Source organism: Danio aesculapii, chromosome 21 (genome assembly GCF_903798145.1).
Source record: "Danio aesculapii chromosome 21, fDanAes4.1, whole genome shotgun sequence".
NCBI lineage: Eukaryota > Metazoa > Chordata > Actinopteri > Cypriniformes > Danionidae > Danio > Danio aesculapii.
The window spans coordinates 18521566-18549039 of record NC_079455.1 but is presented as its reverse complement, the minus strand read 5'-3'; the positions used below and the strand labels follow the sequence as shown (position 1 = coordinate 18549039).

Below are 27474 nucleotides of genomic sequence, written 5' to 3'. Positions count from 1 at the left end.
CATTGAGAAAAAATAAACTGTAGAATAAAGTTGTTATTTTTGTTCATGTGTGCACAAATGTATGATATTTTCAATTGAACCACTGAATGCATATGGTTCGTTTTGATGATGTTTTTGGTATCTTTGAACTTTGAGAACTTAAAACGTGTCGGAAACCTTGCTGTCAATGGAGGATGAGGGAGTTCTCACATTTTAATCTAAAACCTCTTATTTGTGTTCCTATGATACATGAAAGTCTCAAGGGATTGGAATGACATGAGAGTAATTAATAAACAGAGTTTTTATTTTTGGATAAACAACATTTTAACATTTAAGTGTGACTTTAGAGGAATTACAACATTAAAACACAGACAAATCTATTTGTAGTAATCGGCCCATGTAAAAAAGAAAAAATTGTTCCAAGGACAAAATGTGCAGATTGTAGTCATACAGTACTCAGGGGTTTATTAAAACTGTGTGGCTTAGTGGTCTCTAATTCAGTTTTAATGTGAAATTTTATATATTCTGCCAAAATTTTGTCACTAAATTGTGTAGCCAAAATTGTGCCATAAATTTTCAGATTATCAGTTTTAGACATATATAATATTTTGTAGAGGAGGGTGAATATTGATTTATTCATTAATTTTCCTTCAGTTTAGTCTCCATTTCAGAGGTCGCCATAGCGGATGCCCTTCCAGCTGCAACCCAATACTGGCAAACACCCATCCGCTCTCACATTCACACACATACTCATACACTACAGCCAATTTTGTTTATTCAATTCACCTATAACGCATGTCTTTAGACTGTGGGGGGAAACCGGAGGACCTGAAGGAAACCTACGCAAACACAGGGAAAACATGCAAACTCCACACAGAAATGCCATCTGGCTCAGCAGAGACTCAAGCCAGCAACCTTCTTGCTGTGAGGCGACAGTGCAACCACTGAGTCACCGTGCCACCTTTCAATGAAAATGTTTACTGCTTAATACTGTACAATCATGCAGAATAAAGTTCCCTTTTTTGTTACAAATTCTTTCAATAATTTACTTCCGCCACACTATGAATAGTTACTTTCTTTCATTTACACTTCCGGAGGGTGAATATTATTTACTGAATGTATAATAATGACCTTAATACATATAACAATGCGGAATTTATGTCCAAAAATGCTAAATGAAACCCTGAACACATTAAATGAAAGAACTTTTCATGCACTGCAATTTTTTCATCTTTTTGCAGTGCAACATACTTTTTTGTTTCAAATATTTAAGTCAGTTATTAACTTCCACATGGATTCAGATGTGTCAGATCAGTACTAATTAAGCAGTTTATTCTTGATGAAATGTATTCTTTCTTTGTGGCCATCAAGTTTAGAACACTAGTAGGTGAAAATAAGTATTGAACATGTCACCATTTTTCTCAGAAAACTTATTTCTAAAGGTGCCGTCGACTTGAATTTTTCCCCAGATGTTGGTAACAACCCAAAGAAATCCATATATGCAAAGAAGAAAAATAACAATTAATTTTACGAATTAAGTAATGCATAATAAATTAAATGACTCAAAGTATTGAACACATGAAGAAATGGAGGTGTAGAAAGGCAGTGAAAGCCCAACAGCCGACAGCACCCGAAATCTCTTAGTACCTAGTTCTTCAGCAACCATCTGCTCTTCCTCTTTGTGAATTAATATTAGCTGCTTCATTCCAACATCTACATACCAGGATAATGAAGATGAAACCAGGGTGGACATTTCAGCAAACAATGATCCAAAACACAGCCAAGGAAACTCTCAAATGCTTTAGAGAAAGAAAATAAAGCTGTAGAATGGCCAGCCAATCACCTGGCTTGAATCCAATATAAAATCAAACTAAACGAGAGCCACAGAACATCAAGATTTTTACACTTTGATGAAGTCTGTGAAAAACTCACACCTGAGCAATTGATGTGACTTCATTCTCCAAATGAGAGGCATCTTTAAGCTGCCATCACCAAAAAAGCCTTTTATATAAAGTATTAAATACGTTTCAGTACTTCAGTACTTTCTCCTTGTGTCATTTCATTGTTATTACACATAAATATTTTTTTCACATAATAACAATAATTTAAACATAATAATGTTTTAACTAATTTTTCAGATTTTTTTTGTTTTATTTTAATGTTTGTATTGTTTGGGTTTTTACCTAAATCTGGCTCCATTCCATGTCAACAGCTCCTTTAGAAATATTATTCCCATGGAAAAACATGACATGTTTAATACTTATTTTCCCCGCTGTAAAAAAAATCATGAATGACAAATACACCTGTGAATAGATTTTTTGCATTCTGTTTGCATTTTTGTGATTCTCCTGCCACAGCAGCATGTAAAATCCTACTGTCATATGAGCCAGTGGAATGTAAAATGAGAAAAAGGGGGAAAACTCATTAGGATTACAGCCAAAAGATGCACATCATTCACATCTGACACACAGAGAGTGGATTTATGTGTCTATTAGGAAATAAGAACACTGCCTAAGCAATCTACTCTAAAATGAACAACTCTAGCAGGTGAATACATCCACTTCAACGTGTTGTCTTATTCAGTAAAGTCAAATGCACAGTAATTGCAAACAAAATGCACAATTGTGGGTAAACTGCATCGTTTCTCAGATCTCCGGAGGAATATGTCATAACTCATGCTAAATGCAAGCCAATGAATCAGTCTGTAATGATCATTCAGCCTATATGGTCAGAGTGTTTACTAAAGGTGACTGCAGTATATGCCAGTTTAGCAGTCTTACCTGCAGTGTCTGGAGATTGAAGCTGTTCCGAAGTCTGACTGACTTGGATTGACTATTGCTTTACTGCAACCGAGATATTAAGAGATTAAACAGTTGTACTAAACTAGATACATTACACACACATTTTCTGTCATGTATATTATGTGTTGTAGCTCAGCTCTATGCCATTCAAGAACACAGTATCTAATCATTGCTTTTATTGGACAGTGAATGAAAGACTGAATACTTTGCTGCCATCTCTAGGCGTTTGGGGGAATAAAACTAAGATGGAAAGCAAAAGAAAATATTCCTTAGTGTTTTTTTTTCCATTGAGGAACCCATTTGGACAAGGGCCAGGTTAATGTTTTTAAGATTCTACACAGTCTTTAGAGGCTCTCTGTAATTCCCCACAACCCCTGGTGCCAAGACACCTTGCTATTTTTACTTTAGCAGAAGGCCCAAATAACAAAAAAATTATCCAAATAATATAATAATAGGCTAATATAATATAATATTTTGTTCATGAGTGAGGGAAGGATAGAACGTGAGATTAACAGGCGGTTTGGTGCAGCGGCAGCAGTATTGTGGTCGATGTATCGGTCCGTTGTGGTAAAGAAGGAGCTAAGCCAAAAGTCAAAGCTCTCGATTTACTGGTCAATCTACGTTTCTGCTCTCACCTATGATCATGAGATTTGGGTCATGACTGAAAGGACAAGATCTCAGATACAAGTGGCCGAAATGAGTGTCCTTCGCAGGGTGGCGGGGCACACCCTTATTGATAAGGTGAGGAGCTGTCACCCGGGAGGAGCTCGGAGTAGAGCCGCTGCTCCTCCACATCGAGAGAAGTCAACTGAGGTGGATCCGGGCATCTGTTTCGGATGCCTCTTGGACCCTAGGGAGGTGGTTTCAGGCATGTCCCACCGGGAAGTAGGCCTCTGGGGCCGACCCAGGACATGTTTCCTCTGCGGGCCTGGGAACGCCTTGGAATCCCGCGGAGGAGCTGGAGGAAGTGTCTGGGGGGAGAGTGAAGTCTGGGGTTCTCTCCTAAGACTGCTGCCCCCGCAACCCAGCCCCGGAAAAGCAGAGTGAAAATGAGATAAGATGAGATAATATAAATATAATAATCCAAATAAATAGGCTACTTTACTATTTCTATTATTTATTATACATTTTTGCCATACTTATCCTCCTTCATCTTGTTGTTATTATTAATATTATTATTAATAGCATAATAATAATATCAGCAATAACAATGATTATTTATTGTCCATTATTGTCTTACTGACAATTATTATTAATATCTATAATATGTTGTTAATTGTTAACAACAACAATAACAAATAGTAATTAATTATTATGATTATAATGACAGTAATAAGAAGAAGAAATGTTGTTTTTTTTTATTAATTTACCGCCTTACTGACTATTATTATTCTAATTAATTTCAATATTGTTAATAATAATAATAATAATAATAATAATAGTAATAATCTTTTTTTCAAAACATGCTTTCAAGAATTTATTTTGAGAAGCATACGAATATCTATTAATGTCTATTGATTTTATTATTATTTTTATAAATTATTTTTAATTCTAAATTTCATACTTATGTTTTTTAAAAAACAAGAAAAATAGTTATGTGGTAAAAATTGTTTTAATTAATTAAATATTTTAAAGCAGCTACGTTAACCAGGCATCATTTCATCACATTTAGTTTGTCATTGGCCTAGAATGATGTCATCTACACAGAAACCCCGCCCCCGTCCCCCACACAGCGCGCTGTCTCATGCACACGCACAGTACACAGAAGCGCACGTTGCATTGCGCTGTCGTACACATTGTTATTGTGTTAACTGTGCAAACTGATCATTACAAGCGCTTTGAGCATTATGAGGATAAACTGCCTGCATGTCATACGCTGATGGTCATCGCTGGATTTTTAAAACGTAACCCGCACATTAAGGCAGACCATAGATAACTGCAGCTATGTAAATGTCTCGCGGCACTGGAGCGGAATTGAGAAACACAAGGACCTAATTTATCACAAACAATGACGATACAGCGGACGTACAGATTATAACGTAAGTCGTTTATTATTTTTATTTTTTTTAGGCCTTATATGCTTTGTGTTTCCTGGTTATAAAGAATGCTTAATGGCTACTTATTTTGTGTTTATTTGTTATTGTTTTCAACAAAATGTCGTTAAGGGGAAACATATGCAGCTATTGTTTTTATTAATAATGAATTATAATAAAATACAACGGAAATCCTAGACCTTGTCTAGCTATAAAGCAAATAACGCACCAAAATGTTTAGCAAATCGTTATAATTATAACGCAGCTCCATCGGTAATATAATTAGCATGATTTATCTTAGCAATACAAATTTAAATGGTGGTAAAATTGAGCCCAGATGTGGAAATACACTGAGTTACGTTAATAGCGTATCCGAAATTGCGCGACAGCTTCAGTATGGCCTAACAAAGTGACAGTCGATACAGTTGGAATTATGTGGCTGACGCTCTTGTATTCTATTTCAGTGAGTAGTTCGGCTTAGATGACATTGTTCTATGAGTAATACTTATTTTTGTGAACCGTCTGTATAAGCGTATTTTTAGGTGTCGTATTAGGGGCAATTTTGCTTGGAGAAACAAAGGCTCGTGTTGACTGCTGTGATTCTGCTTTCAAGTGAGAGAATTTGTAAATTTAGGGGCAATGAACGTAATGACGTGTGACGATGCGCGAAATCATTCCGCTGGATTTCACCTCCTTATCATGTTTACCTCTTTCCACAATTTTATAATGGATTAAAAGAGCCAGCCATTTAATTAGGCGAATAGTTAGCGGGCCTAGATTCTTCTGTCGCAGACTTCAATGTAAAACATGCCTGGAAATGATCCACGTGAATGTGGTGTGCAGATTTAAGACGTTAATTTTATCGTTAGTAGCCTATCTGGGCTTTCTGGCACTTTGTTGTATGAAGCTTGCTTACACGTTGAAATAGGCCAAATTAACAATCAGTATTTGACAAAACACTAAAATTGTAATTACACATTGATTTGGGTGTGAGGTCATTCTAGTTGGACTAATTCACGTGAACTCATGTGACATATTGTCATTTTTAATTTGTCCTAATATAGCTTTAAAATGGACAGTGAAGCCAGTGAGGACAATGTTATGTTAATTTACTCACCTTCAGACAATCTTCAACAATCTGAGATGTAGTTGCCGATTTTTCTTCAGTAGATGTTTAGCAAAAACTGTGGCAAAAACATCCTTTGGCAATTCCTAAAATTTAAGTCAATGGCTACTGGCACTTTAACAGTCAAAAAAATAAATAAATAAATAAATAAAAAACATATATATATATATATATATATATATATATATATATATATATATATATATATATATATGTATATTTACTGACAAACGTAAAATAAAAACCCATCACTCCTTGGTGAATTGTTGAGCAAAACGATCGATCATTGCAAGAAACTGAACATAATTTATAACATGACTACTTTTAATCCACAGCCTCACCTCATGATCTTGAGCATGCTTATGACAGTTTGTGAACTGATGATATTAGCATTCAATGGAGAAGAAGAAACTTGCTTGTCAAGTATGCTTGTCTTTATCTGGGATGCTGCAGCCTATGCATGTATGCTTACATTCAGGAAGACTGATGCTTCACAGATTCCCAGCATTTCAAATGGGCTTATGCCATCATGCATCATGAAGCTTGTGCTTCAGACTGTCATGAACACTCTCAGGACTGCTTAAAAACGGGTTAAAGATGTTCAGTTATTGAATGTAATGATAATTTTTACTTCATAAGACCTCAATGTATCAGCAGGCATTAGTTTTGTTTTTTTCTGTATTGTTTTAACCTTTTCATTTCAAAATGCTGATAATTTTTGACTTGCATAATACACGACCTGACAAAAGTCTAGTCATTGATCCCAGTAGTGAGAGCAACAAATAATAACCTGACTTTTAGTTGATCATTTGGAAAAGTAGCAGAAGATAGATTTTTCAGATGAATCATCTGTTGAACTGCATCTCAATCATCACAAATACTGCAGAAGACCTATTGGAACCCGCATGGACCCAAGATTCTCACAGAAATCAGTTAAGTTTGGTGAAGGAAAAATCATGATTTGGGGTTACATTTAGTATGGGGGCGTGCGAGAGATCTGCAGAGTGGATGGCAACACATCAACAGCCTGAGGTATCAAGACATTTGTGCTGCCCCATTACATTATAACCACAGGAGAGGGCAAATATTTCAGCAGGATAGCACTCCTTATACTTCAGCCTCCACATCAAAGTTCCTGAAAGCAAAGAAAGTCAAGGTGCTCCGGGATTGGCCAGCCCAGTCACCAGACATGAATATTATTGAGCATGTAATGGGTAAGATGAGCTCTAGAAGTCCTGCAAGAATAAATGGATGCAGTCGTCATGCTTATGGGAGTCATACACAATATTAATAATTTTCCACTGCACTATGACTTTATATTCTATACTGTACATTATTTCTGTTAAGTGACAAGACTTTTGTCTTAGCAAAGTCAGACCTTCCTGTCATAATTAAATAATAAAAAATCAAGGCATTATCATATTTTTATTTGTTAAAATCAGCATATTCTAGAGGCTTTTGCCTTTCATATAAGCCACTTCTTATACCAAATGATCATCTAGAAGTCAAGTTATTATTTGGTGTTTCTAAAACTTAAACAGGCGACAAGACTTTTGTCAGGTAGTGTATATTCTAAAAATCTTCTTTAATGTTCTACTGAAGAAAAAAAGGATTCACAGCTCGGATGCCTTGAAGAAGAGTAAATTAACTACCCTTTTACTAATTCAAAAAATGAACATATTCATATATGAACTTCTATGCTTTGCCAAATATGAAACTTTCTCTCCATTTCTCTGTTTACATCAGTCATGGATGATATTATAAAATGGAAGGGACACATTTAGCCACGACTGCCTTTCTGTAATATCACACACCAATCAGATCATGTTTGTTTTCATTCATCAGCTATCATTTTGTTGCAACATTGCTGTATTTGTACAAGCACGCACACACTGTTCTTTGTGGTGATATCAGTGAAACCTAATCATTGTTTGTAGTTGGTACTCAGCCGATACCTGAGCTCATCAATGCTGATGCTGTACATCTCTGACAGAGGCTGACGCTCAAGCATGTGATGCTGTTTCTGCTCAAACGTGATTCACTTAAAAAAACATTACACATGGGGTCTGTGTGTGAAATACTGCTGATAAGGTGTTTCATGTGATTTAAAGTGATTGGAGTGATGTTGACTTGCAATATGACAAATCTGGGTCAATGTAACCACCCACCCCCTTCACCACCACAGGCTACAAAAGGCAAGACTGAAAAAAGCAAGAGGATGAGGATACCATCATCAGGCTCTGTGCGTGAATGTATGCATGTGCTGGCTCTGTCCTGGGGTCTATGTGTGTGTGTGGGTGTGTTGTGGTGGGTATATGTCTGAAGTACTGTTGTGCATGCCTCCCTCATACATGAGGTCAATGGATGATCCAGCCATGTCACATCATGTAACCGTTCTCTCTGTGCTGCTTTGTTTTTTCTTTACGTACACATTTTCTTTGTTCTCTCTTTTGGATTTTATCCGTTGGTACTTATTCCTAAAGGAATAAATTGAAAACGCTTGTCATTCATTCTCCTGCCATTCCAAACCTAAATTGCTTTCTTTCTTCCATAGAATACACACTGAGAAAAGTCAAGCCTGTTTTTCACACTTTCATAAAGGACACTAAAGCATTATTAGAGTGGTTAATATGACTTGTACATTATATTTCATGTCAAATTCATGTAATTACATCATTATTAAGACTCCATTTATTGCAGTTGCTCAGAAAAGACCTCTTCTGTTTCAGTGAGGATAGAAAGGTTTATGGGTTTGGAGGGGAGTAAATGGTGACTGATATATTACTTTAACATTCTCATGGACTTTCCATTGACATTCCATAATGTTGAATGGTAATGTTTCAAATGGTCATCATTTAGAATAATGAGCTGAAGTGCTCTGCTTTGCAGAGGGGTTATTAGAGCACCAGAATGTATCTATTATTAGACATAGTATAACAATAACCCATTCCATTACAAGTTTGAACATGTTTTAACATGTTTTCAAGATAAACTGTATAAATTCATATCAAGACAATGGTGATAATATAAACTACAGAATTTTATATCAAATTATGTCAGTGTTTTCCTGATGCAACATCATTACGAAGCTGTCCCCTAATTTATACTATTTTTCACATGGTTTGCATGTGTGGTCGTAATGAATGTCCTACTTTATGCTTTTAATAGATCTTAAAAGGGTAATGGGTTTTCTTGTTATATCAGGATTTGACAAGTTTGTGATGTACCCTGTGTGCTGTTCTTTATTGTTTCGCAGTGTTTAATTACAAGAAAGGTTGTGAATGACTGAAAACAGAAGATTGCCTTCTGTGTCGAACTCATCACAATTGTTTATGTAATTTTGTGTGCTGTGACTAAAATTAACTGTGTGTGCAGTAGTCAAGTAACAAATATGTCTTTTATGTGCATATTTCTATAATTATATGAGTACAAAAATAATGGGCACTGTAAGATCCATTTGTCTTTTTTCTCCCTTTTCCAAATCACACAGCTTTGCTCAGCCCCAGATGCCTCCACTCCCTCTTGACGAGCGCATTGTGGTTATTCAGCGCCCTAAAAGTTTGGCCTTGCGTGTGGCCTCTCCTCCAACCACATCACAGTCTTCCTCACACCGCCCAGGCACTCACAACGAGCCTCCACCCCGCTTACCACAACCCCAACCCCCACCACCCCGTTCCTATCCAGGTTCCAACTACCTGTCTCTAGAATGCAAGCGCAGGCAGCCGTCCCATGTTCAGAGAGATAAAGGGGAACGAGGTGCTCTCTTTGAGGAGAGCGACCACAATGCTAGTCATTGTCACAGCAATGGGACTGTAACTTTAGGTCCCAGACCTCACAAGCACACACATACCATTGACATTAAAGTGTCTTTGGACAAAGGTGGAAGAGGTGGATCTTACATAGAAAAAGGTCGCAGCAGTAGTCTTACCCGAAGTGGAAGCATCAAAGGGAGCAGAACTAAAAGGGTGTCCCTGCACTTGGATTCTGGGCAAGGCGACAGAAAATGTAAAGGAAAGTCTTCCGAGTTAGTGGAGAAGCATCAGAACCATCATCAGAGTCAAAACAGGACTCCGCACAGTAGCCATCTTACGAACCAACTTACAGTATCTCCTGGAGGAATATTGGAGTTTGTACCAGCTCAAAGACAGCAGTTAAAATCCAAACCTACAAGAGAGAGAGATTTGTCTTTAAAGTCTTGCTCTGCAACTGCCAGCTACCCATTGCATAGTGAGAGGGACGCATCATCTATTGGAAACAAAGAAAACTCCAAACTGGGACCCGGCCACCAGCTGCCCCACACCCACAGCCTATCCCGTCACCACAGTTCAGCCCCGTTACCTCATGCTGCCATCCTAAACCCTCAGTACCCTGCTGTCCCACCCTCACTCCCTTCCAGAGCCCCTTCCTCCTACCAGCACATCAGTCAGCCCCGTTCGTCACGAATTAGAGAACATCGGCCACAAATTCTTCACGCCTTGCCTCTCTCACCTACATCTTCCCGGGGAGGCTTCCCCAGTCCTGACCATACATGTACGATTGACTTTTCCCACCCCTGTGGCTGTTGGAGGTTGGTGCGTTGTAGAAGAGGTAGAGGTCACACGGCTGGCTGCCACAGTCATAATACAAGCCCATCGTCTTCATTTTCCCACGCCCAAGGAACAAGTGCTACCAACGGAGGTGGCGGAACCATGGGACTGAAGACTTTAGGAGGGTGTCTATCAACTGCTTCCACCACCAACACCTCCTCTTCCAACAGCACTGTCTCAGATTGTCGTACAGGACTGCTTAGACCTTTAGGTTGTGCATCCTGTTCTGGGGAGGCGGGAGGCTTTGAGAGCCCTGCTGCTTTCCGTAAGAAACTGGTTGGGGGTTGTTTACCCTGTGCCCCCTTGTCCTCATCTGCACCTCTTCGAGCGCTCCAGAGTTGCGTCAGTGGGTGCAATCCTAAAGCAAGTCAAACTGGCAGCTCCACATGCAGCTACTGCAGTAGTGACCCCATTGTAGTTACCTTTAACCCACACAGAGGGAATCCTCCTAACATGGGCCACAATATTGGTGCACACACCATGGGAGGATATCAGCCTGATGATGACGATTACAGTGTACGCACAATTTGGCCAGAGGAACTAGCAAAGAAGATGACTCGTTCGAAAACCCAACCTATCCACCACAATTCAGGGATGGGCTCAGGGAGGACCTGCATGGGCCACAACCAAAATAGTGGCAATGGTGGCAATCCTGTAATCCTTGACTGCCGGAATCTTATGGAGTTCACTCGTTCCCAGTTAACAGATCAAGCAGGAAGAAGAAGGCTCCAGCAAGGCAAGATGGCAGTTTTAGACTTTATTGGATCAGGGAGTAGTGGGGACCAGGGCAGAGATTCCCTCAAGAGGCTATGGAACAAAGGAGCAGATGCTTGCATGGGGGATGGCAACGGGTTTGATGATGAAGTGCTTCCACAATCCCCATCCCTGCGCTCTCCTTCTCCAGATTCGCCTCCATCCCTTCTCGCCCCCCACCCTCTGCTCCTACCACACTTATCAAGCCTAAGCCCAAACAGAGAGAGCGGGAAGGAGGACACACCTTACCCTCCACACAGTCGCTCCACTTGGTCCTGAACTCACTCAACCGAGAACAAGATGAGGAAAATGGAAGAGGTAAAGACACTAATGTACAAGTATACATCAGGTTGAATGAAATCTATATAATGTGGTTTTAACGATTTACTGCTCAGAAAGACGCGCACAGTCTCTCCACATTGTCAATCCCACATGAATATACTGACCCTGATTTCATTTTCTCATCTTCCATTAGGCTGTATGGCTTTATGCACTGATAGTATTCAAATTAAAATTATTCTGTTAATCTGTTGGGTGCATAATCCTTGTTAGCCTAGCTTCCAAAGATTGCTAGAGTTACATTACCCTTGATGATGTATTTATATAACTAAGTTCAGTCTGCAGGTTTTAAGTTGTTTTTTTTGAAAGAACTAAAGGATAATAGCCATTCTATGGCAAAGAGACTTCAAACAGGAAGATAAGGAGGAGGGATTAAAATTAGTAGAACTATTCGATTTTCTTACATAAGGGCTCTATGACATCATGTTTTAGCTGCATTTTAACCTGTGCCATATCTAAACCATTGAAAAGAGTCTAAAAAACCTTACATCCTTACCTCATTATACAAAATAATTTAAGCAACGTTGTGTTTTATTATTTGTTTTTGCCAGTGCACCTTTCGCTCCCTCTTTCCTCTTCACTCCCAGCATCACTGTCTGAGGAGAGTGTGATGACCCCTGATGTGGAGAATGCTGTGATTAGTCCCATCCTACCTTTCCTTTTTCTGGGCAACGAGAGAGATGCACAGGATCTGGATCTACTTCTTCATCTCAATATTGGTTTTGTGGTCAATGTCACCACCCATCTTCCCCTCTATCATCTGGACACAGGCTTGGTGCGTTACAAAAGGCTCCCCGCTACTGACAACAGCAAGCAGAACCTGCGACAGTATTTCGAAGAGGTTTTTGAGTTTATCGGTAAGAGAACTTGTCAACTCTTTGTATTTTAAACATTACCAGACCAAATTACAATGTCCTGGTATGGATAAAGTGTATCAAAATGCACGTCTCTTTCTTTTTTAAACTGTTAATAGCCTTTGGCAATGGAACAATGATTTTTAGTTCAGGGGTGTCCAATGCTGCTCCTGATGGGACATAATTTTGCAGATTTTAGCTCCAACACATGTACCTGAAAAGTTTTAGTAAGTCTGAAGGCCATGATTAGCAGATTCAGGCTTGTTAGTGTTGGTTGTAAACTCTGCTGGACATCCACCCACCAGGAAGAGTTTTGGACATGTTTGGGCTAGTCCAGTACAGGTGGTACTATGGAAGTAGGGCATTTGATTTGGCATAGATAGCATTTGATTGGATGACAATTTGTGTAGTGCAAGATGAGTCATCAAGACTGTAGGTTTGTGTTCTGGAAAATAATGTTAATAAATATCAGAACATCTTTATAGCTAATAGGAATTCATTATTTTCCCTATTTTATTTCAGAGGAAGCTCACCAGTGTGGACGGGGTGTTCTTGTTCACTGCCAAGCAGGTGTGTCCCGCTCAGCAACTATTGTCATTGCTTACCTGATGAAGCACACACTCATGACCATGACTGATGCCTATAAGTATGTGCGGGGCCGCCGACCAATAGTGTCACCCAACCTCAACTTCATGGGCCAGCTGCTAGAGTTCGAGAGGGACCTCAACTCTGGGGTAACACCTCGAATCCTCACCCCCAAACTGAGTGGCCTGGAAACACAAGTTTAAAACTGTGGAGCATGGAAGACAAATTAAAAAAGATAAATTAGTGAAGGTAATAATGGATTAGATTGAGAGTGAGATTAAATATAAAAGCAGTTTGAGATTGAAGACATAGAGAGAGATGGTAGAAATAACAAAAGAGTCTCAACGAAATAACGGAACGTAGTCAATTTTAATTAAATTATATCCACTCTTAAGTCTTTCGGTTTCATATAAATAGCACTTACAGACAGTTGGCAACCAACTCTTCTAATCTGCTAATGATATGTCAAGTTTTAATCCACAATAATATCCTGATTTGCTTAAATTAGTATTACTATTATGAAGCTTGGCTAAACACAAAAGTTGTCAAAGGTATTTGGAGAAAAAACAACTGCAATCAAAGAACTCTCTGGCTGTCAAGCGCAGAAGAAGATCCAATGTTTTGAGACTCTCAGAACTGTGACATGCATCGCATTTGAGACCCAAAAGCTGTAGCAAACTTCAAACTCCTTTTCCACTGTGCACAGAACTTTTCTAGACAGAGTATATTTTGATTTCGGTGATCAGTTCAAAGTGCTTTTTTTGGGTTACCTTCGCATTAGCTGCCAACTATTTATAAAATTCTCCAATGACATGAAATTCATTTTGCCTTTGAATTTTTTTTGATACAGCTATTTTTGTTACTTGATTTTACATCTCGCATCCTTTATCTTTGGCGTCTTTGTGTGGGATGTGTGCAATAGAGACTGATGATAATGTTGATGTAGAAGTGGAAGTGATTTCATTTATATTTGCACAGACTAAGTTTTACTAATGGACATATTTTTCATGGGGCATGAACCAGCCATTTTAATGGCAAATGAAATCCAAAACCCTTTTTTTTGTATTATTTGCTTGTGAAATCGGACAGAGGGCAGTTTGTACTAAGCACTGTGCTATGAAAAAACATTTTAAGAGCAAATAGAGAAAACAGATTACAATTTTTGTTTATTATTCTTTTTTATTCAACTGTGATTTTACTTTGTGCAAGCAGTGCAATGGCTTACATTTACACAGATTTATTTTTGTGTGCTTTCTGTATGATTTATCCCAGCAAGCATTTTTTGTTTTTAAAAGATGTCTAATAGACGTCTAAACATAGTCCTCTTGGCCAAAACAAGGCCAAACTTGAGCTGTCAAATCTAATAGACGTCTAAGAAGGCCAAAACTAAACTAGTCGTCAAATAAACAGAAATGAATGACTACACATATTAAGTCTGTCTAATCTGTCTATTTGACTATTTAAGTTTTCTAGTTTTCTACTAGTCTAGTTTTGGGCTATTCTTAGATGTCTATTAGATTTTCACTGACAGCCCAAGTTCAGCCTTGTTTTAGCCAAGCTGTATTAGCCAAGCTCTATTAGATGTCTATTAAACACAAAGTTGTTGGCTGGGATTGCTTTTTTATGCTGCATATGATGTTAAGGAATTAGGAGGAGAAGGATGTTGTGGATTCAAATAGCAAGCTGTTTCAAATTGTGTAATATGGAATATCTACACTGTTTATTACTGTGCAGAATTACTGTGATTGGAGCCGTCCAAGCCAAGTCATCGTCATGACCCTCTCTCTCTCTCTTCAGATTTGTTTGGATTTACATTTTAGACTTGCACATCAAGTTGATAGGTAGATATGTGTAGTTCATGCAAAACTTTGCATGACAAGTGAAAGTGTGCAGGTGTAGCTTAAAGCATTGAGTGTTTGCCTACCATTTTATATTCTGTTCGCTGCTCAAAAGGATAGTTGACCCAAAAATGAAAATTCTGTCTTTATTTACTCACACTGTAAAACCCAAAAAGTTAAGGTAACTCAAACCATTTGTGCAAACTGATTGAAATAAACCATTTAAGTTCACTAAATAATCCTAATGAGTTCTGTGAACTTAATCCATTTGAGTAAATGAGGCAATTTGAGGACAGTAAAACCCAATAAATGAAGAGAACTAAAACCAATTGAGTACTGTAAAACCCAATAAGTTAAGGCAACTCAAACCATTTGAGAAAACTGATTGAAACAAACTATTTAAGTTCACTAAATAATCCTAATGAGTTCTGTGAACTTAATCCATTTGAGTAAATGAAGCAATTTGAGGACAGTAAAACCAATAAATGAAGAGAACTCAAACCAATTGAGTACTGTAAAACCCAATAAGTTAAGGCAACTCAAACCATTTGAGAAAACCGATTGCAACAAACCATTTGAGTTAAAAAACTAATCTATGAGTACTGTGAATTTACTCCATTTAAGTTAAACTAATGAGGATTAACTCATTAACTCATTACCTTCAACGCTGAGGTTAAAACTATTTTCAAATAAGTAGAATTAACTTTCAGTAAATTTTGAGTTAACTACACTCATTTCATTTGATAAAGTTGACTGTTGGGTTTTACAGTGCATCTTTCACTTGTTCAAAACCTGTTTGAGTTTCTTTGTTCAACACAAAAGATTATATTTTAAAAAACCCATTGACTTCCAAAGTATTCCAAACTATTGAAGTCACCAGCATTCTTCAAAATATCTTCTTTTGTGTTCAACATAATCAACAGAAACTCGTGAAGGTTTAAAAAAACAACACGAGGGAGAATAAACGATGAGGTCATTGTCATTTTTTGGGTGAGCTATCCCTTTAAGAAAAGTGAGCACCCCTTATCAGCTGTAATGCCTGTGCTATTTTTAAACATCCTGCCTAATTTGCCCATGATCAGATTTTAGTGCTCTCAGGACTGTAGGCAAACAGTCTGGTTTTGTATTATGTACCACAAAAGGAAACCAGAGCCCCTTCCTCCATTTTGATCCTTTGTTTTCCTATACGGTAGCTTCATGATGTTCTCTAAGAGACTATGCATTATTATGTGATAAAGGCTTGGTTCGGTCAGTTCACTGTGAAACACATTCTTCTTCCTACATATTGTCAAGTTCTCAGCCTTGGTCCTCTCAGCCTCCTCTCATCAGTCTTGACATGCGGGGAGTTTGTCTGCCGTCTCGGAGCTCTTATCTGCCTCACTGAGCCATTGGGCCTTCACACAACGCTGCTGCGTCTCCATTAATCTGCTCTGCCCAGCAGCGTGTGACAAAGTATACTATTTTGCATTTCATACGCTTTGGTTCAAGCCTTCCTACAGTAACGACACATGAAGGTGTCTTCTTATAGGCGCAAGATCACAGAAATGTTCTCAAATATGTCTGATTCTATATGGCTTTTATGTACAACAACCTCAGTGCCGTAGCTGTGTTATTTTAGGGTCAGCCGCTGCTTTTATTTGTCATACATGATGCGCTGACTGTTTTATTCGCTCTCTCTCTCTCTGCTGACTGTGTTTTTGTCTGACACTGTAGCTTGATTATACCCAGAGGAAACGATTAGGTAAGCAACACCTAATAAATAGGTCTCAGTGAGGCGACAGAGCAATGAGTAACCAGACGATTCTTAAGCTAAAAGCAAGTTAGTGCATTTGAATTGGCCACACACCATAGCATATTGCATTGAAATGGTGTGAGGTGGAATTTAAAGAGATTGTACACAGTTGCGTGGTCTGGTATATAGAACATGTGTTTTCACACCACACTCTCATAATGATTCATAACTAATCTGCATTTTGGCGAATTAGTGGCAGATTTGTTCATTATTGTTTGTTCTTTTTATTATTTATCTATCCCAGCAGTTATGCTAAGGGATTATTTAAATTACTTATGGGTTTTTTTTGTGAAATTGGGATTGTTTCAAAATTGTATGTACATCTGTCGAAGAACATTTGAAAATGTAAACTTTCTCTGGATTTATTAGGTATGGCTTTGAGTAAAATGTTAATTTTTGTTTTATTCTATGGACCCTTTTTACATTTCCTGGTTTCTCAGTAGCGGAAGTCATCATAGATGGGTAAACTTGTGAATGGGAGAGTACAACAAATAATTTTCATGATTAGGGCTGGGCAATCAATTGAAAAGTAATCGAAATCGACATTTAGAACCTATAATCGATCTAATTTTTCCTGGTCAATTTTTTCAATTCCTTTTCCTACCACATGTGGAGCTCCCCTGCTCTGTTAAGGCTGAATTACACTTATTATGTTATGATTTATACTTATTATGTTAATTATGATATTATACTTCTGGCAAGGGCACATGTACAGTCCAGCACAACCTTCCCATACCCGCATACCAGTTAAAAACAACTTATTTATACTATACATCACAACAACGCGTAGCGCAAGCTTTGTTATTGGTCATTTGGTAGCTGTGTTCAGCGTTGATTTTCAATAAATTCAATTCATCTTTATTTCTATAGCGCTTTTATAATGTAGATTGTGTCAAAGCAGCTTCACATAGAAGTAAATAATCATAGATAGCAGAGAGTGTGTGTTGACTTAAATTATAACCCTAACGCTAAAATCAAGTAATGCACCCTACATTCAAAAATCTCTCACTTGTAATATGTGAGCACATTTACTGTACAAAGCTTGTCAGTGAACTATGAGGACAAAAACATTAAATAAATAAATGTAATAATCGGTCATTAATCGTAATTGAGTTAAAATGTTCAGTTAATCAAGATTTTGATCTTAGGCCAAATCGCCCAGAAAAAAAATTGTGTGAGACTGATAACCAGAAGAGAAAACCATGTCAAATTTACTGTGCTGTCCATAGACACTGCATTACAAAGCGTTGTGTAAACTGTAATTTAATTTTGTAATTTGATACAAAGATGATATAATACATACAGTACATAACACATATAGATATACATACATTAAAAAAAATTCTATATATTAAACAGTTTTAAGGATTTAAGATGATGATGACCATTAAATGCACCATAACTTGCCTTGTGAAAAGGATGCATAAAGGTCTGATAACATTTTCCCCAATTTTACATAAACATATTGTCATTTAGTGCATTTTCTTTTCCAGAAACTGTAAGTTGGTCAGAATAACAAATATTTCTTTGTGATTGAAAGTCATGTTTATTCCACCAAATGATTTGGGATGAACCGAATTAATTCATTTCTTAACTGTATAACAAATATAAACCTGTCTGAAAGCATGGCATTTGTCAATTCATGCAAATGAATGCTCTAAATGACAATATTTGAATTTAAATTTGGAAGAAATTATCATCAGTGGTTCACAGAATGAATAAAAAAATGACGTTTTACACAAACACATGTCTATAAATCATAAATGCAGAGAAACTGAGAAATTTTAATTGGTCGTTTTTCAGCCGATTCGAATGTTATCACTCGATTGAATGGGCTTTATCAGTGGTTATCAGCTGATAGATATGGGCCAGTAGGGGCCTTCTGCGCCTACTGATAGGTTCAGAAGGCTGTTATCATCCATCCACATGGTTAATCAGCTATAAATCACATACGGCTGCAACCGGAAGTTAACGAGAATTATTTATATCATTTATTAAATTTTCCATTAATTGTATTTTATTAACGTCTACCTCTACCCCTACCCTAAACTCAACCATCACAGTAATGTTAAAAACAGATTTGGATCTGGAGTCTTCTCTATTATTGTAGCTGATTGACCACAATAACTATTTATATTATTTATTAAATTTTCCATTAATTGTATTTTATTAACGTCTACCTCTACCCCTACCCTAAACCCAATCATCACAGTAATGAAAAAACAGATCTGGATCTGGAGTCTTCTCTATTAGTGTAGCTGATTAACCATGAGAATTATTTATATTAATTATTAAATCTCCCATTAATTGTATTTCATTAACGTCTGCCCCTACCCCAACCCTAAACTCAACTCTCACAGTAATGTAAGAACAGATCTGGATCTGGAGTCTTCTCTATTACTATAGCTGATTGACCAAGTGGATGGATGATAACAGCCTTCTGAGCCTACCAGTACTGGCCCATATCTATCAGCTGATAACCACTGGTAACGGCCATTCAATTGAGTGATAACATTCGAAGCGAGTGCTTTTTTTTGTCCTTGTTATACTTCCTTAAATTGAAATGTGCTACCTCAATTCAAATCTCTTTATTAGATACAATAAATTGAAAAAATAATCACATTCAGCACGTTCTCAATTCAGCTATGAGAGCCGCACAAACCTTGCTAAACATAGATGCTGCTGATTAGCATTTAGATTAATAATATGGCATTTTAAGACTTGAATTATTGCTATGTATAGAGTATAAATGCTATTCTTCAATGTTTGGCATCCATCTTTTTCCTACTTTATCGTTTACCATTTCACTAAAACTGCCAGTTGCCCCTTTCTTCCCCCTATTTGCATGAGTATATGTATATAGAGCGTGTTTTTAGAGAAAAGAAATGCCAGGGATGCCTTTTGGTACATTAATTGTCTTCCGAGTCAATGTAGCACCTATCAACAGAAAGAATTTGAAGCACTTGGAAGTCTTGTAATTGTTTGGTTTGGATTTGCCCTCTGTATTAGATTTGTTTGCTCAAAAGTGTGTGTGGACATGAGAATTGAATGGTGTGCGTGTGCTAGATAGGTTAAGATGCGAGCGTAATGTAGTTGGAACTTTCCTAGCATTTCTATCAAGAAACCCAACCTCAGGCCTGTTCATTATCCATTGGCACACCTCAAGCTTCGCCGTAAGCTTGCATTTGTCGATGCCATGAGCCACTGCTGTATGCCTTCTTTACCCTGGATTTGCTCTTCCAGACATTGTAGGGAAATTTACCTCTTTGTACATTCAATCATACCTTTCATTGTAGAAGTAAATACTGCATAAGCCTACCAGAATCACCTGGCAACACTGAATGAATAGCTCTGGACATCTTAGACAGGCGATGTTGCTGTTAGCTGTCCACGTCTTGAGAATCTCAGTGTATGAAAGCTGAATTTGTTTATAAACGTGTGCAAAGCGTCAAAACTGGATACTATATATGACCAGTAGTACTTCCTGTGTTGAATAATCTTATATACAGTATATGGTTTGCACATAGAAATGAACTAAATGTGACGTTTTGTGTAAAATTTGTTGTAAATTTGTGAATTGATTCTTTCTGTGACTTTATTCATGTATGTAATGCTTGTTCTTTTTTTTGTTTTTATAATTATGGCTATTATTATTCTCATTTTTGTGCCAAATACTCAAACGAAGGTTGGCTTAGAAGGTTGGCATCTTAAAATTGACAAAAAGAAGTGCCCTCCAGTATAAAACATGTTTAAACTGCTCAGTTATCAGTGTCTTACCTTGTTTTTTGGGCGATATGATGTTGTCATACTCTGTTGCTGTAACTTTACACTTTACCTGCAGATTTTCGCACCCACTAAACGGCTAAATTGCCTATTGAAGATGTTAAATTTTCATATGTTGGTTTGTTTCGTTTGATCATGGCAATTCTATCAGTGACTCTTTGCATAGAGGTTTATAGCGTTCCCTCAAGGGTTGTACTTTGATGTACTTTGAATGCATGTTGCTTCAAACTGAACTTCCAGTCTTCTCTTCCCTTTCTACTGACTCAGCCGTTCTCCCCTGTGAGAGTTCAGTGCCCACGCTGCTTCTGAAAGAAGATGGACACAGCAGCCTGTGCTAGTTTGACCATATACTTGTGTGTACTTTGGTTTTTATCAATGACAAACGATGGGGCTTCATCTTTTTTCCTCTTTAAAACTTTACTGTGAGAGACTGTGATACTGTTGTGAAGCAAAAATGATGTAAGGCTGATCCTTGCCAGTAATGACTATGAGAATAACTTACCTCTTTAACAAACAAAAAAAAAGAAAAGAAAATTGGCTTGTAATACAACTGTTCATCAGTATGATGTTCTCGCAAAGCTAAAATGATTTGTTGAAATAAATTTTTTACAACAAATATGCAGTGTTTAGTGTCTCTTTTCTAATAGCTTGTGACAAGTTACCCATCAAATCTTGTTGCATTAATCTAGCTCTCCTATATGCCCATCCTAACCAGGACCAGTTCATTCAGAATCAGGGATGTTGGTTTGGAAATTATTGGTTGTTACAGTATAGTCAATGAGCTGTCAGATTACCATTGACACATCAGCAATGCAGTCCACCAGTTACATAATGGCTAGCTGCAGTGTTGTGCGACTGCGCTGTGATTTGGCAGCCTGAGGGCTTGGATCAATAGTCGGCATGGTCTAATACAGGACACCTATCATATCAAAGTGAAACCTAGAGAGTGCTGCTTTCTCTGGGAGAGACCGCTCCAGACTATCTAGTGGTTTCTGGAAGCATACTCGATGCAGTCTAATCTACTCAGTGTCAGAGAGAAAAGCTGGGGGAAGGATGCCTCTTGTGTCCGCCTACTTACAGGCCACTTCAGCATTAAAGTCAGAATGATAGAACAAAGCTAAAATGGTGGTGCGCCTTAAAGGGACGAAGAGAGAAACTGGGGCAAAGGCTTTCTGAGCGTGTGTGGATTTGTGTGCACGTGCAAGAGGACAGCATAAGAATGCTCAAGGCAACGCTGCTGATCCATGTCCCCAAAATCCCCTGTAATATTGGTGAAACTTGATGACTCAATTCTGCTGCCTGCTCTTCAGGGCATGACCGTAAAGTGATAAGTGCCTTTGATTTTGCTGGACATTCCCTGTTCTAATTAGACATAGATGCCTATACAACGCTGGTTTGCTCAAATTTGATTGGCTGAGCAGCACTCCAGGAGTTCTGATATATTGGCATATATATTGTACAAAAAGGTCCTGGGCTCAAATCCTATGCAAGACCCCTATTATGTCTTGCCTTGAGTTTTTTTAAATAATTTTTGGGCTCATCCAGATGTGTCTCTACACCAGAGAGGGAACACATTTTTCAAAAATATTATAATCAATGTAACATGCGCTCTGGATCAATATATGAGTAAGACTGTAAATCAGCATGTTTAACTAAATTCCTCTGGAGTCATCAAGAATGTTTCCCAGCAATACTTGCTAACATGTAGCTAATGTTAGCTCAAACTTTATTGGCTGAATGGCATTTCAGGAGTGCTACCGTCTGCCAATAAGATTCAAATCCCGGACGAGCCCCCAGGTTCTGATTTGAGTTACACCAAAGTTCATAACAAAATCTATTTGCTCATCCGATATTTGAAGCCAGGGCCTACTTTCTAAAAGAAATACATCAACCCAGCCAGCCTCCCTGGGTTGAAATATCAGTCTGAGAATCAGAAAGACTGTAAATGTTATTCACCTTTCGTGATTCAAAGCATTTTTCACTAAATCCCTCTGGGGTCATCAAGAATGTTGCCCAGCATTTCTAGCTAACATGTAGCTGATGCTACCTCAAATTGTATTGGCTGAATGCCATTTCAGGAGTGCTACCATATGCCAATAAGATTCAAGTCTGGAGTTACCCCAGAGTTCATAACAGAATTGATGAGCTCATCCGGGATTTGAACCCAGAACCTTATCTGCACATTGTAGCATTCCATGCCATGCCGATAAATTTATAGTTAGCACGAGCTACATGTTAGCTGGTATTTTCAATAACAGAAATTGGGAGCTTACCCAAATTAGTCGGTTACATCATAGAGGTAGCAGCAAAGAACAGATGCTTATTTTTCAAAAGGAATACATCAACCTAGCCTGCCTCCCTGGATCGAATTATCAGTAAGTCTGAGAATCAGAAAGACTGTAAATGTGATTCATTTTTTTGTGATTCAAAGCATGTTTCACTAAATCCCTCTGGAGAAGTTCCCCAGCAACACTTTGTAAGTATAGCAAACAACAGTGTTGTTGAAACTGGTATATAATCTCAATTTGCGTTTTATACAAATATAAGGAGGCTTGTGGGTGTAAAACAGAGATTATGCAAAAAGGCTTGACGTGTAATGTAGGTAGGTGGGGTTTATGTGCTTCTTCAAATCACCTGTGGCATGCAAATATTCCCATTTAGTATCTGCACCTGTGATGAGGTTGAGAGGCAATCTACTCTATGGTTTAATATCAACACTTCACTGACAGAACCAGGACATAATGCAAGAAACTGAGAATTTAATATTTACACATTTCTGGAAAGCACCGCAACAATCATGACCCAACACCAGGGACCTGTGTGGACTTGTGAAGAAAGGATGGGAGCTGTGTGGAAAGAAAATTCCAGATAAGCGACAGGAATTTGTTCAGTTCAGATAAGCTGAACCTCTAATCTGAAGGTATTGTGAACTATTTCTCCACAAAACAATTTGTAACATAAGATTATCTTAGTCGTTTTACAGTAATTTACACATCAATTAAAAAATGAGTGGGATAAAAATAAAAATGTAGCTTATCTTGTTTATTATTTATTATGTATCCAATGGGTACATTCAATTAATTTCTGAGTTACAGCAAGTATTATGCCTGAAAAATTATGTACTCTTGAAATCTAGAACATTGTTCACACTGTAGAACATATTTTTTCCTGATAACCGAATATTTCCTTCTTCCCAGATTAGTGTACTTTGGTTGTCCAATGAAATTGTGCTATAAATAAGGTGTTTCCATAAGAAGAGTAAATGTTGTGGTCTAAAAGTACATGATGTAAATATCATGGGTGGTAGGATGCTGTAGACGTTACCCAGTCAGGTACACATAACGAGTCTCACGAGGCAAAACCATGGAGACTGACTTCTTCAGAGATTTACTCCTAGTGGCAGAAGTCATAGTATTTCACTTTAACAAAAACAGCTTGTCATTTATGAGATTTCTGAGAAATGTATGGTACTTCTTAACTATTAATTTACTTATAATAATTTACTGTTCTCCTCAATGTCTTCGATTCTCTCCTAGTCCATGGCACGTTCCAGATGCAATGGAAAGCTGCTATGTCTGTGTCTCTTGCCTTGTGTGATGGTAAGTCACCTGTTGGTGTACATCATGGTGTCTGTATTTGTAGCCGTCTCCTACTCCCCTCCCGTACCACAGCTGCCCCTCCATTTCATTGCCACCGGAGCCTCTGCAAACTCAGGGGCTCTTGCATCCCATCCAGTCCGTCCCTTCTGGAATCTCAGACTGGAGGATGGGGCACTATGGAACCGCCTCCAGCACATTTGGGACAGAGAACACAACCCCATTTTGAGAGGAAACAGCACATGGTCCACAAGTCAAAGTCTTGATGCAGATCAACCCCAGGAGATAATAAAATCCTATGCCTGTGAACAAGACAAGACTTGGGCATCTCACCTACCCGACTTTAACACCCTTCCTAATCAAATGAAGGATTTTGTCCTGTCCATGCACTGCAGGCATTATGCTATCCTTGTGGACCAACCTGACCTGTGTGCAGGACAGGACTCTGAAACACCATTTCTTCTGATGGCGATTAAGTCACAAATAGGGAACTTTGAAAACAGGCAAGCCATCCGAGAGACATGGGGAAAGAGTGGTCCTATTCAAGAGGGTAGAGGAGGACGAGGATGGCTTGTACGCACCGTCTTCCTGCTTGCAAGGCAGGACACTGAGACAGGGCCTCATCCGGATTTGAGTGCCCTGTTGAAGTTAGAGAGCAGCACCCACGAGGACATCCTCCTTTGGGATTTCAAAGACTCGTTCTTTAACCTCACCCTGAAGGATGTTCTCTTCTGGAACTGGCTTTCAAAGCATTGTTCTCAGGTTCACTTCATTTTCAAAGGAGACGATGATGTTTTTGTTAGGACTAAGGCTCTGCTGGATTACCTAGACCAAATTAGAGTAGAAAAGACACGTGGGAATAAAACAAAAGGACTGGTTGATTTTGTTGTGGGGGATGTTATTGCCAATGCCTGGCCCAATAGGCAGCCCAATACTAAATATTACATACCTGAAAGCTTCTATAAGGGAACATATCCTACATACCCAGGAGGCGGTGGTGTAGTTTATAGTGGTGCTTTGGCCATGCGTCTGCAGGAGGTTTCTCGTTGGGTCAGCTTGTTTCCTATTGATGATGTTTTCCTGGGAATGTGCCTTCATAGACTTGGGGTGCCCCCCACTCATCATTCAGGTTTCCTCACTTTTGACCTTCCGGAGGATGTGCGAGATAAGCCGTGTGCATATCATAATGTTCTCCTCGTGCATAGACGCACGCCAAAAGAAATGTTAACGCTTTGGAAGGAACTCCAGGTTCCCCCTCGTGAGTGCTAGCATGAAGCATGGCTGCTTGTTCAAGAATTCAAATAAAGGTAAATGATACTGAGGGGACATGGAGTTCAATGTTATTTTAATTTTACCACAAGGTATTTTCATGCCAATTTGGCATGTTCATTTGCATAAAAGGCCCAGTTTATCTGTGATGTGCTCAGGGCTGTGTGTGCAGTGGTCATTTTAATAAGATCAAATTAGGATGGCAAACTTAAAATGGTCATAATGTTTATAACATTGGTAACTTCAAACTAATTTGTTGTTGTTGGAACAGCATTTGTTCAATGAATATGCATATGGATGAATGTATAGTGAACTATAGCTTTTTGTTTTTTAAATAAATGTAAAGGTTTGCAATCCAAACACTAATGAAGTGATACAATATGTCATTAACATAATTCCACATTGTATTTAAAAAGCTTTGCTACTGTTTTATGTTTAACAAAACTTTATTATTCTAGAGTTTGTAGAACCTATTGTTATTAGACATGCTATTTGCATATTTGGGATCTATATGCATTTACAGTTCCATTTTTTGGCACATAGATGTCCTCTTTTCAACTGTTATGAAAGAACTGCTACAAAAGCTGATTATATTTTTTCAGGTGCTTCTCTAATAAAACTGGATGCCTGAACACCCTATAGACATTGTCATCTGGTTTAGGCCTTGTGGGCTTAATTATAGCCTGGTGTTGTTGATGGCATAATCTGAATTGCAACAACAAAACAATAATTGGAAACAATAATAAACAATGCATGATTAGTTTAATTGCTAGAATTTATTTGATTATTTTATTCTTTGTATGTTTGTAAATTGATCTGTTTTCTGAAATTTAATTGTTAAGAGCAATTTTATGACATCAGACCTTGATTGTGTTGCGTCTCTTATCATTAATATCTGATTTCATTGTCCTTGAATGACTTTCTGTCAGTGTATGGTACTGTATGTTTAAAAGTAATAGTGGAAATCACCATGTTCATGTTTGATTAAAATGTGATCTTCACTTTCCAATATATGTCTGTAATCATGCCAAATGAACCATATATATTATTTATTTATGTACAGTCAGATATTGGAATAAAAGCTGTTTATTGTCTACAACCTCCACTGATTATGTTTTTACCAAAGCAAACAATTGGAACAGATTTTATATGCTGTAAATGTGCCTGTATAATCCTTATAACACTAACAACAATAACCTATTTGATGTTTGCTACATACAGATTGCAACTGTGTTTACTACCTTGTTTCACAGTGAGAAAGCAGAGTAAAACAATTTTTAAAATGTTAACAATTTTAAGACTGGAGATTTTTATTTTAGGGCGCATGCAATATTACATACCCTGCTATTTTTTATTTTTACACACATTTTACTACACACTTTACTATTCCACAAGGCCACAAGCAATGATTTGTGATCAAACTGAGGTGAGAAAAAAAACGTTTAGGTCATAAAGAATATTTTGTTGATAGGTACTTTTTTAAGTAATTACTTTATAATAAAAAGTTCATTGTTAAGTATAAGTTCTGCATAGATACAGACGCCATGTTGTCACTGTCTTAAAACGCACCACCACCATATGTGTTGTTAAATTGCAAATGCAAACTGAACAATTGGCTTTCTATTGTTGTAGTAGCCTACTAAAGCAGGCCTGTAGCCTGTTGATTTTATTCCAGCTTAGTCCCAATATTAATCAAGTGTCGCCACAGTGGAATGAACCACCAACCTCACACTCACTACGGTCAATTTAGCTTATTCAATTCACCTGTACCACATGTCTTTGGACTGTGGGGGAAACCGGAGTACCCAGAGGAAACACACGCAAACACAGGAGAACATGCAAACTCCACACAGAAATGCCAACTGACCCAGCCAGGGTTCGCCCTGTGAGGCAATTGTGCTACCCACTGCGCCACCGTGCTGCCCGCCAGCTTATATCCTCAGTCAGAATTAGTCTATTTGAATAATTAGAAATTCTATTTGTCTTAAAGTCTTCTTCTATTGGTTATTTTCACAACTTTTAATGGCATACTGTAAAAAATGGGACAGATGAGCTCCTCTAGTAGGCAAATTCTGGACTTTGTCAGTGGGGGGTTGGGTTTTTCAAATCATCCGAACCCCCCCTGCCTACGGGCCTGCAT

The 27474-nt window shown here is 38.0% G+C and overlaps 2 protein-coding genes across 2 annotated transcripts; both read left to right on the top strand.

Annotated features, from left to right (window-relative positions):
- Positions 1–4566: 4566 nt before the first annotated feature.
- LOC130214794 (uncharacterized) lies at positions 4567–21042 on the top strand. The gene is given in 5 exon segments (XM_056446618.1): positions 4567–4819; positions 9430–11446; positions 11449–11596; positions 12169–12474; positions 12994–21042. Coding segments are annotated over 4 exon segments (2721 nt in total). The 5' UTR covers positions 4567–4819; positions 9430–9445; the 3' UTR covers positions 13260–21042.
- A 2966-nt stretch (positions 21043–24008) lies between these two features.
- On the top strand, positions 24009–25464 carry si:dkey-175m17.6 (N-acetyllactosaminide beta-1,3-N-acetylglucosaminyltransferase 2). The gene has a single exon (XM_056446619.1). It carries the CDS (start codon positions 24009–24011, stop codon positions 25332–25334), a length of 1326 nt encoding a protein of 441 aa, XP_056302594.1. The 3' UTR covers positions 25335–25464.
- Positions 25465–27474: the final 2010 nt, after the last annotated feature.